Raw genomic sequence first — 11,807 nt, 5'->3', positions numbered from 1 at the left:
CCAATCTCTCTCTCGTCTAAGGTATCTGCAGACTAATAACTAGCTAAAAACCAAAGCAACTCCGGCCAGGATGGAATACAGACCTGGAAACCTTAGGAATGAAATCATGTTAAGGTAGAAGAGCACAGGGTTTTCGTTTTGGATATTATTTATTTATTTATGTGCAAGGGGAGAGAAAGAGAGAATGGGCATGCCAGGCCTCCATCTACACACGCCAGACACACGCACCACTTCGTGCATCTGGCTTTGCGTGGGTTCTGGGGAATGGAAACTGGGCTCTGCAGGCAAGCGCACTAACTGCTGAATAATGGCTCCAGCTCCTTGTTGGCTCTTTGTTTGCGGTGCAGGGATTTTGTTTTCATTTTAAAAACAAATGAAGGATTAGTGTGACTGGTTAGATCCCGGTGCTGATGAAAAAGAAAAACAAAAAAAAAAAGTTGACTGCATTGCACCCTCGCTCCTCAGCCTCACACCCGCTGCCCACACCTCCCGGGACCTCTCTGTTCCGAGCGGGGCTCCCGCACATTCCCAACGACCCTCCTGCCCAGCGGGCCGCTCTCGTCTGCAAAAGAGACGGCTCTGCCCTCGGTGTGCGTGTTTCCTCCTTAGGAAGAAAACTTGGACCTTGAAGCTTTCTCGCAGAAAGTCCGAGGTCTTAGAGCAAGGCCCACTCCCACTCAGGTCAGGATGGGGTTGGGAAAGCCAGCAGGCATCCTTGCAGCCGGGCTTAACCTGCTCCCCGAACGTGAGACTGGGGGGCACGTGGTCACACCCCGAAACCCACCCAGCCGCGGCTCTCCGGGCTTCCAGCAGCTGGGCAGGGATCCGGATGCCCCTCGCCCCAGCCCAGGCTGTGGGTGAGACTGGTTCCCTGGAATAGGGTCTCCGGGGTCCCTGGGGCAGTCACGTGTCCCTAAGGCGCCTCTAAAACCCTCTCAGCTCCGGGGCTCCTCCTCCCCACCTCCGCCTCCAGGTCCTGCTCCCGCCACCACCGTTGCCGCCGCCGCCCGGTGCAGAAGCGACCGCCCTCGGCCTCGTTCCCGGAGCCAAGGCGCCAGCAGCAGCCGGGGCGCCCCGAGGTACCCTCTCCAACCCTCCTCAGCTCCCCCGGGCACCACCTGGTGACCCCCGGGAGCCCGCGCCCTCGTCCCCGGCGCGCGGTTTCCCGGAGCGTGGGATGGGGCCGCTGCAAACCGCACGGGTGGGAGGAAAGGGTGGAGGGCGGTGAAGGAGGAGCTGGGGAACGGCGGGGTGTCGGTCCTTCCACGCGGGACCGGTTGCTCCCGCGCCCAGCTCACCCCCCGGGGAGCCAGCACGCGCCAGACCCCAGAGGAGAGCATCCTCGCTGCGCGCGGGAGCCTCGTCCTGAGGGTACCCAGGAGGCAGGATGAATGAGAAGCTGTCTTCCAGGCTGCAGAAACCTTGAGGGCGGCCCGGTGGGCACCGGAGGTTGTAGGATGGGGTAAAGCATCCCCGGGGTACCCAGGCCGGTTGAGAACCCTAGCTGACCCCTGGTGGGGGAGAGCTCAGGGGGGGGTTCAGGGGCTCCCCTGGGACAGCACAACTGCCACCTTGTCCCACAGCTGCTCTGGAGAACAGGAGGCAGCTGGGCTCTTAGTTTTGCACCCCTGATTTGTAAGGTGGCGTCTTTACAGACAAGAGAGCAATGAATACGCATTCATCCATCCACTTAGCATTCCGGAAGCGGGGATTCTCACCTGGAAGTTCACAGAGCTTTAGTTTAGCTTCTCAAGGGTCATATGGTTAGGTGGATACCACAAACGCTTTCATCACAATTCATGGAAATAGCATAAGACTGTTCCCGTGGAGTTTTGCAGCCTAGGTACCTTTTGAAATTTCAGGGGGAGAGAAACTCTGCGGTTAAGAATCAGCGGGGGGGCGGGGGCGCCTGCTGCGCGTTAGCTGAGCTGGTCTGGGTTTAAATGCCCAGTGCCAATGTTGGCAGATGCTGACTTTAAAGGCCAGTGCTGAGAATGTTTGACAACCTGGAATCTTGCCATGGTTTCAAGATCACAGCAAAATAGGCAATAGTTGATATGTCACCATTGCTAGGAGAAAATTTGCATATATTTAATTCTTTCCTGTGATTGGCATCTTTTGTGAGAAGAATGATGCGCATTCTCGCAGAGCGGGAATTATCCTAACAAAAAAAATAAACCTTATTTAAATGGACAAATCAGTGGTTCCCCCCCCCCAGTATCCTTGGAGTTCACTGTATTTCCTGCTCTTATTCTTTTTAAGATCTACTTTCTTAAGGTAGGTAATATTGATTCAGAAGATATCCTTTGGCTAGGTGTCACAGACAGATCAATTCACAAGGAGATAATAATCTTCGCAGAGGCGTTACATTAGTAACGTTACCACAGCACCATTTCCCCACACTGCTGCGCTCAGGAAATCAAAGTTCAGCGTATCAGCTGGAAATTTGGTGCTGGGAACTATGAGTATATGTGTAAGATAGTCCCAAATTTCTTTCTGAAATAATATTTCTTTATTTCACTGTTAAAACATTCTGCACAAAAGACTGCAGCAGCATTAAGCACAGTGTTCACTATACACTTGTTGAAAAGTAGAGAACCAGAAAGCAGTTTCACATTTCTGTTGTTTGTTTGCTGAGTTTTTCAGAAAGAAAGCCATCTTGCCGGGTGTGGTGGTGCACGCCTTTAATCCCAGCACTGGGGCGGCAGAGGTTGGAGGATCACTGTGAGTTCGAGGCCACCCTGAGACTTCGTAGGGAATTCCAGTCAGCCTGGGCTAGAGTGAGACCCTACCTAGAAAAAACAACAACAACAACAACAACAACAAGAAAGCAAGCAAGCAAGCAAGAAAGAAAGACAGACATCTCTTGAGCATTTATTCATTTGTTATGTGCTTGTTCTGATTTCAAAGGAGCTCCTTGGTCCTATAGTTCCAACTTTAAAACAGATGATTTGATTGTTATTGGACACAATTTACTGAATATTTGAACTTTCCTATCTACAAAGAGGCAGATGTTTAAAGAACCTGATAAACCCATCCTTGCAGCCACATTGCAATAGCCCTGATTTAGTTGGGAGATAGATTTGTGGGAACTGAGATTCGCAGAGGGCTCATTTTGTGCAGAGTGCTTATGGGTACACATGTTTATGTGATGAGTAGGTGGGTGTGGCTGTCACTAGGCTATCAGAGTAGTGAGTTTAGCATATTACAGGTTCAGTAAATGCCTGCCAAATGAGTAGAAGAACAACTCTTACTCAACTATTTATTAATAGACAGCCTGCCTTTATATTACATATAAATTATCTATTTATTTTCTTAAATTGCTTACGTATTTCACGGAAGCAAAGACATTTGTCCTCAATGCTTCCCCAGTGACATGTAAATACTTAGGAAGACATTTCCTTTGTCTGCTATCTAAGAATCAGTGGTCCTTATTATTTAACAGTTCAATAGTTGTATTCATACATTTAAGAGTTTTGCTAAAAACTATGCAGTTCTGCGTATTTTTCATTTAACTAAAAGCATGCTAAAAACCTCAACTTTCGTTTCATGTTTGTTAGCACAGCCTTTGTCAACAAACATATCCAATTTAAAGAGTCAAAGTCTAAACTGTCATTATTGTCTGTATAGACATTTTCACATTTCATTTCAGACCATTTAAGAACACTAACCTGAGCCAGGCATAGTAGCACAAAAGCCTTTAATCCCAGCACTCGGGAGGCAGAGGTAGAAGGACTGCTGTGAGTTCAAGACCAGCCTGAGACTACATAGTGAATTCCGGGTCAGCCTGGGCTAGAGTGAGACCCTACCTCGAAAAGCCAAAACCCAAAACATAAGTAAAATAAACCACTAACTTCAGTGAGGCGTGAAGGCACCCGGAATCCCAGCGCTTCAGAGGTGAAGTCAAGAAGCTCAGGTGTTCCAGGCCAGCTTGGTCTACAGCGAGACACTGTCTCAAAACCGATAGAAAAAACTAACTTATACATACACACTCTATTCTGAACATTCCCAGAGTGATTCATGTCTGTTATTTTAAGATAGCAAATATTAAACTATGTAAAATGATTAATAGCAACTATTTACTTACCATCAGTCATGTAAAAACATATCAAATAAATACCTCATTACCATGAGACTTTTCCCTATCTTCACTAAAGTCTAAATGAGAGATCAGACCTCATATTTTGGAAGTAATCTTAATATTCGACTCAATGTCCTATGTCTGCACACATATATAGATATGTGTATATCTATTTGTATACATTAGTAACTAAACCCAGAACTTCACATATGCTAGGCAAGCTCTCTGCCACTGAGATATCTCACTAGTCCTTCAAACCATATATTTTTATCACAAAAAGCTGCAGTTGTTCTTTCTTAAAAAATGACAGCTGTGCTATTCTGAATGAGTGTTATATCTCATAAAAGCAAAAGACCATTGTAGAAACTTCTGTCCAATTTCTCCCTTGTCCTTTCTTTGTTCATAGAAAAAAATCAGAAATGACTGACCTGCCACAAAGAGCAAAGAGGTGATTCAAAGAAAGTGAGTCAAAAAAAAAAAAAAATCAGTTAAGTAGGAGCATAGTTACAAATAGCCTGTGCACATTGTACGGATAAATAGGATCATGAACTAGCTATGCTGAGCCCAGTGGTCATCAGAACTCAGGAAATTAGTCTGAAACACCAGTCAAGGCTGCTTTCATTAGAAGCACTAGGATCTGTCCACAGGAGCTGCCAGGAAACGATTGTCTAGCCATGTTGTGAGCGAGATGATTCAGGCAGCATCGTGAGTCACATCTGCACCAAGTACCCTTCCTCCCGTGAGACATTACAAAGTAGACTGTTGGTTAGGGTGTATGAAGAAAATGAACATGGTCTTTGGTTTTTGGATTAATTTATCTTCTGAAAGTTATTTCTTCTGCATCTTACCCTTTTTTTTAAAAATTTATTTATTTATTTGAGAGCGACAGACACAGAGAGAAAGACAGATAGAGGGAGAGAGAGAGAATGGGCGCGCCAGGGCTTCCAGCCTCTGCAAACGAACTCCAGATGCGTGCGCCCCCTTGTGCATCTGGCTAACGTGGGACCTGGGGAACCGAGCCTCGAACCGGGGTCCTTAGGCTTCACAGGCAAGCGCTTAACTGCTAAGCCATCTCTCCAGCCCTGAAAGTTATTTCTTTAGCATGGAGGCACCAATGGAAGTTGGGAAAAAATAACTTCTCATAGCATGGTGACTGGAATACCTCCTATGTGAAACTTGCTGTACATAAAAGTGACAGTCATCTCATTTACAATGAATGTTTGGGCACACAAACATTACCTAACTTGGAAATGCATTGAACCAGGAACTGTGGGTCCTTCATACATCAAGTAAAATATTATTGATGGGACTGGAGAGATGGCTTAGCAGTTAAAGCCTTTGCCTGCAAGCCAAAGGACCTCGGTTCAATTCCCCAGGACCCACATTAGCCAGATGCACAAGGTGGCACATGTGTCTGGAGTTCGTTTGCAGTGGCTGACTGTCCTGGTGCACCCATTCTCAACCTCTCTCTCTGTGCCTGCATCTTTCTCTCTCTCAAATAAATAAATAAAATATAAAAATATTATTGCTTATTAATTTAAACATCTGTCTTCTTATAGTTTTAAGCATAATTTTCAGTTATATAGCCATAAATAAGTAAATAAATTTATATTGACATGTAGCAAAAGTGCTTACTAGCTATGTGTATGTATATATTTAGAGGCCTGTAACAATATGCGTTCTAAGTTAATTAACTATTATAAAGTTTTCAGTAGGAAATTCCCTTTTTAAAAAAGTGAAAGCACTTTTGGGTGTGATGGCTTGCCTATAAATCCCCGCACTTGTGAGGTTGAGGTAGACAGATTTTAAAATTGAGGCCAACCTGCACTATATAGTCCTTTTCTTAAAAAAAAAAAAAAAAAAAGTTGTCAAAGTGCTTAATTATCTTACAATAGAAGAAAGATTACTTTTTTTGTATATGTTGGAGGCTACTTAGTGTAGCAAAATATCTCTAATGTGTAGAATGGAGTAAGTGATGTGACATTAATTTCATCTGAAATGAAACAAAACTTATGATGGAATAATCTACTAGTTTCAATAATTTTAAAAATAATGGGGCTGGAGAGATGGCTTAGCAGTTAAGCACTTGCCTGTGAAGCCTAAGGACCCCGGTTCGAGGCTCGGTTCCCCAGGTCCCACATTAGCCAGATGCACAAGGGGTCGCACGCGTCTGGAGTTCGTTTGCAGAGGCTGGAAGCCCTGGCGCGCCCATTCTCGCTCTCTCTCCCTCTATCTGTCTTTCTCTCTGTGTCTGTCGCTCTCAAATAAATAAATAAATAAAATAAATAAAATAATGATTTCCTTTTATAATATGAATTAATGGAATCTTTTTTAAACAGTCTTAAGTAATGTTAGATCAAAAAGTAATTGGGCAAACTGTTTAAAAATAACACATGCAGCATTTCCAGATGGCCAGTGGTTCTCCTAATTCATGAAACTCTCACACATTTCAGAAGACTGGGAATTGACCATCGAGTCATCTTCCCCCTGTCACTGTGTTCATACATGCACAGTCTGATAAGCCTTTTCTGAATGACGAGCAGCCATACCCAGGGACAACGACAGGGTATCTACATTCGAGGAACTGAAACTGGAACATGGCATGAGCTAGGTTACTTGATTTTTGTTTGAATTTTTCTTCCTCTCATAAATATTTATCACCTGCAGCGAGGAAGCTACTATGCCATCTGTTGTGAAGGATGCCATGGAGGATGAGGGATAGACAGTCTTTGCTTTTTCTTTTATTTATTTATTTATTTGAGAGAGGGAAAGAGGCTGAGAGAGGGGGAGGAGGGAGGGAGGGAGGGAGGGAGGGAGGGAAAGAGCATGCCAGCCACTGCAAACGAACTCCAGATGCATGCGCCACCTTGTGCATCTGATTTACGTGGATCCTGGGGAACTGAACCCAGGTCCTTTGGCTTTGCAGGCATGCTCTTTAACCACTAAGCCATCTGTCCAGCCCCAGTCTTTGCTTTTTCAATGTTCATAAGAAAATTAACAAATGAGAGGCATTATGATTGCTGTGTCATGTAGCTTTAGACAGCTTTAATCATACTATGAGGGAATTTGGAATACAGGTAAACAGGAAACACTTCAGGACAGGTGACTTCTCAATTTGGCTTTGGCAGGAAAGAAAAGTATTTTTAAGTTAAGATCCTGGCATGATACCCTGCATTAGACATCTTGACTAGAGAATGAGAGAGCATATTATAAATTATTAGCTACATTTTAAATTATGTGCATTGAAGTGTTTGCCTATTGACATTTTTATCTGAGATAAATTTTAAGGCTGAAATTTGGTACTTTACTATGAGTTATCACAGTATAGAACTGACAGAAGACTTCAGTTTATTGTAACACTGAATTTGTACCTTACTTGGCTCCAAGTAAAGACATCTCCAAACTCTCCTAGGGGATTGATAAGGGAATGAAAGCAAGCTTGAGTTCTTCTCTGAATGGATTAAGCTATAGTCACCATGCAGTTTTTCCTCAAAGTTGCTAATGAATATCTTCTTAACCCAAGCAGGAATCTGAGATGGATTTTGAGCTTGAAGTGTATTCTAACAAGACGCTGCCCACAGAGAACAACTCTGCTGCCCCTCGGGACTCTGGCCTTCCGGTCTGGGATGACTACAGAGGCAGTGTGGGTGATGTTCAGTACTTCCTGATCGGGCTGTACACATTTGTCAGTCTTCTTGGCTTTATGGGGAACCTGCTTATCTTAATGGCTGTCACGAAAAAGCGAAGCCAGAAGACTACAGTGAACTTCCTCATAGGGAACTTGGCCTTCTCCGACATCTTGGTGGTACTCTTTTGCTCCCCTTTCACCCTGACTTCTGTCTTGTTGGATCAGTGGATGTTTGGCAAAGTCATGTGCCATGTCATGCCTTTCCTTCAGTGTGTGTCAGTCATGGTTTCAACTTTAATTTTAATCTCCATTGCCATTGTCAGGTACCATATGATAAAGCATCCTATATCCAACAATTTGACAGCCAACCATGGCTACTTCCTGATAGCTACTGTCTGGACTCTAGGCTTAGCCATTTGCTCTCCCCTCCCAGTGTTCCACAGTCTTGTGGAACTTCAAGAAACCTTTGGCTCAGCGTTGCAGAGCAGCAAGTATCTGTGTGTTGAGTCATGGCCCTCTGATTCATACAGAATTGCTTTCACAATCTCCCTGTTGCTAGTTCAGTATATTCTGCCTTTAGTCTGTTTAACCGTAAGTCATACCAGTGTCTGCAGGAGTGTGAGCTGTGGCTTGTCCAATAAAGACAACAGGCTAGAGGAAAAAGAGATGATCAACTTGACTCTTCATCCATCCAAAAAGACTGGGAACCAGGTACAACTCACTAGCAATCAAAAGTGGAGCCATTCATTCATTAAAAAACACAGAAGAAGGTACAGCAAGAAGACAGCCTGCGTGTTGCCGGCTCCCCCAAAACCTGCCCAAGAGAGCCATGCAAGAACAGTTCCAGAAAACTTTGGTTCTGTGAGAAGTCAAGTCTCTTCATCCAGTAAGTTCATACCTGGAGTCCCCACCTGCTTTGAGACGAAACCTGAAGAAAATTCAGATGCTCATGAAATGAGAGTCAAATGCTCCATCATGAGAATCAGAAGGAGATCGCGAAGTGTTTTCTACAGACTGACCATATTGATACTGGTCTTTGCCGTCAGCTGGATGCCGCTGCACCTTTTTCATGTGGTGACGGATTTCAATGACAACCTCATCTCAAACAGACATTTCAAGCTGGTGTACTGCATTTGTCATTTGTTAGGCATGATGTCCTGTTGCCTTAATCCCATTCTATATGGATTTCTTAACAATGGGATCAAAGCTGACTTAAGGTCCCTTATACACTGTCTTCATATGTCATAGTTCTCACTGTTTTCCAAGGAAAAAAAATGTTAAGGTCATCTAAAATATATTCATGATTATGATATGTGTGTAACAAACAAATTTGTTAACATATGGAATTTAGTTTAATTTAGTTTCTGTGAGAGTTCTGGATCTGAATGACAGTTCTTAACATATACAAAATAATGTTAATGTGTTATAACATGATTAAGTACCTTAGGTGTACAGAGTCAATGTCAATATAGTCTGTAATTCCATTTTTAAAGGTAGTTATATTACCTTCCTCTTGATGTTATCTGTAAATAAGTGGATGACAGTTTTCTTCAAAATAAAAGTCATATCTAACTAAGCAATTTTCTAAAAAATAAAAGGAGCAAAAAAATTTCTTCCTGAAAAAAAACTACAAGTTTGTACATTTTTCTATTATCTATGTGTGTATGTATGCGTTATTGACCTGTTATCTATTTTCATTTCTATTCTACAAGCTTCTTAATACTTAATTTGTAAAACTACAAACAAATGATCTTAGAAAGTCATAAGTAAATGAGCTGCATACTTAAAGAATGGTTAGAAGTTTGGGCTGGAGAGATGGCTTAACGGCTAAGGTGCTTGCCTGCCAAGCCAAAGGATCTTGCTTTGATTCCCCAGGACCCATGTAAGCCAGATGCGCAAAGTGACACATGTGTCTGGAGTTTGTTTGCAGTGGCTGGAGGCCCTGCCATGCCCATTCTCTCTCTCACTGTCTCTCTCTATCCATCTTTCTCTCAAATAAGCAAATAAATAAAATGGATGATTAGAAATTTAAACACTGGGGCTGGGGAGATGGCTTAGCAGTTAAGGCACTTGCCTCCAAAGCCAACGGCCCTCAATTTGATTCACCAGGACCCATGTAAGCCAGATGCACAAAGTGGCGCATGTGTCTGGAGTTTGTTTGCAGTGCCTGGAGGCCATTCTCTGTCTCTCTCCCCCTGTGTGTGTGTCTCTCTCTCTCAAGTAAATAAATAAATAAAAATAAAATATAGAAGAGAAATTTAAACATTGAGTACATTTTTGGTAGTCCTGCAGAGAAATGGTTATTTCCTATTTCTTAAAATTCATCAAGTTTAATCGGGCATGGTGGCACACACCTTTAATCCCAGCACTTGGAAGACAGAGGTAGGAGGATCGCTGTGAGTTCAAGGCCATCCTGAGACTACATAGTGAAGTCCAGGTCAGCCTGAGCTAGAGTGAGACCCTACCTCCACAAACTAAAAAAAATATAATAATAATCATGGTTGTCATTTCAACTCTGCTGTCCTAGTAATACAAAATTAATTTACCAAATAAAATAGGTTTTAAAAATTTCCTACATTTATACTGCAACATTAAACAGTATCAGATAAAGGTAAATTTTAATACATGGATTTTATTTAAATATATTTATTTATTTGGAGAGAGAGAGAGAAAAGGGATGAGCTAGGGCCCCTAGCCACTGCAAATGAACTCCAGATGCATACAACCTTGTGCATCTGGCTTACTTGTATACTAGGGGAAAGTACCTGGGTCCTTGGGCTTTGCAGGCAAGCACCTTAACAGCTAAGCCATCTCTCTAGCCCCATACATTTTATATTCTAAAACGTGAAGTCTAAAAAATCTGTTTGCAATTATGAAACAATTTTAATTAATTCATTATTATTATTATTTTAGTTTATCAAGGTAGGGTCTCGCTGTGACTCAGGCTGACCTGAAATTCACTATGTAGCCTCAGGATAGCCTTGAACTCATAGTGATCCTCCTATCTCTGCCTCCAGAGTGCTGGGATTAAAGGTGTGTGCCACCATGCCCAGCTTATTACACAATTTTAAAGACCATTTTAAAGGTTCACAGACATAAGCTCAGTTAATTTTGGTGACTAGAAAATAAGTAATGAATAATATATTTCAAATTGTTTCAATGCTGTATGCATGCTAAGTGTTGCTAAATTGAAGTGGATTTTTTTCAACCACTTGAACTTTTGTTTCATTTGTTTGTGCCAGTTGTTTTCATTGTTGTTGGGTTTTTGTGGGCTTTTTATGTCCATTTTGCACAACTGGGGGTGGGATTCAAGGCCTTGTGAATGCTAAAGTAATGTTCTATCACTGAGCTAAATCCCTAAAATCCAGGGCTAACCCTAACCCCTCCAAATTTAAATATTTTCACATATAAGTCACATGAATAAAAGTATCGCTGTCTTTGATGCTTGTAACTGATTTAAGCATTCTCCTGTATCAGTTATTACTAGTCATTAAAAAAAAATCAATAAAACAGAACAAAAGAGTCTTTCAGTTTGCAAGTAATGGACAGACTCTACGAGAGTTTTCTTTGCATCCCATGCTCCTTCCCAGAAGTGTCCATGCATGGAGAAGTTGCCGCGATCTCGCCCTGGGCAGAAAATGGTACAGGGCCACCAGATGTCCTCTGTTGACTCCCTAGAGGAGTGGAACTCTTGCCTGGTGTCCTTGTTACCCCAGCTTCTGCCTCTTCTATAAATGTACCGTCACTAAGCAAGGCCAAGGCCTTCGCGTCAGCCCCAGAAGGCCCCACCTCTGCTGCTCCAGTAAATCCCACAGAGTGAGCTCCAGCCTCGCTTTCCACTTTGTCCCAGTCTAGGGCTGCTCACTTTGGAGCATCTCGCTATGCCGTCAGTGAATTCCCTCTTGCCAAGTCAGGAACCACGGGGACAGTTCACAGTCGTTGCTGGGATTCATGGGGACTAGTGAAATTTGGCCATGTATGCTAATGACATGGGTCACAAAGGACCTGCACAGGTAGATGAGGCTTCCTTGGGCATTCCACACGTCTGTCTGCAGTATTGACTATGCGAAGCTCCCTCATGCTGTTCAGGAGCATTCT

At 43.2% G+C, this 11,807-nt stretch overlaps 1 protein-coding gene across 3 annotated transcripts; it reads left to right on the top strand.

Annotated features, from left to right (window-relative positions):
* Positions 1-660: 660 nt before the first annotated feature.
* On the top strand, positions 661-8,986 carry Npy5r (neuropeptide Y receptor Y5). 3 transcript variants are annotated; one of them, XM_045131772.1, is made up of 3 exons: positions 661-1,079; positions 6,535-6,692; positions 7,608-8,986. In XM_045131772.1, the coding sequence occupies exon 3, from the start codon at positions 7,617-7,619 to the stop codon at positions 8,955-8,957; it is 1,341 nt and encodes a 446-aa protein (XP_044987707.1). In that variant the 5' UTR covers positions 661-1,079; positions 6,535-6,692; positions 7,608-7,616; the 3' UTR covers positions 8,958-8,986. The 3 variants fall into 3 exon arrangements, with proteins under 3 accessions (XP_044987707.1, XP_044987706.1, XP_044987708.1); XM_045131771.1 differs by lacking the exon at positions 6,535-6,692; XM_045131773.1 differs by lacking the exon at positions 6,535-6,692 and having other exon boundaries at positions 7,605-8,986.
* Positions 8,987-11,807: the final 2,821 nt, after the last annotated feature.

The sequence above is a fragment of the Jaculus jaculus genome, chromosome 12, assembly GCF_020740685.1.
Source record: "Jaculus jaculus isolate mJacJac1 chromosome 12, mJacJac1.mat.Y.cur, whole genome shotgun sequence".
Classification (NCBI taxonomy): domain Eukaryota; kingdom Metazoa; phylum Chordata; class Mammalia; order Rodentia; family Dipodidae; genus Jaculus; species Jaculus jaculus.
Note: the sequence above shows the minus strand (reverse complement) of the source record. Positions and strands in the feature narration are given on the sequence as shown.

Coding starts and splice junctions, on each gene's coding strand:
- Npy5r (XM_045131771.1), top strand. CDS start 7,617: ATGGATTTTGAGCTTGAAGTGTATTCTAACAAGACGCTGCCCACAGAG.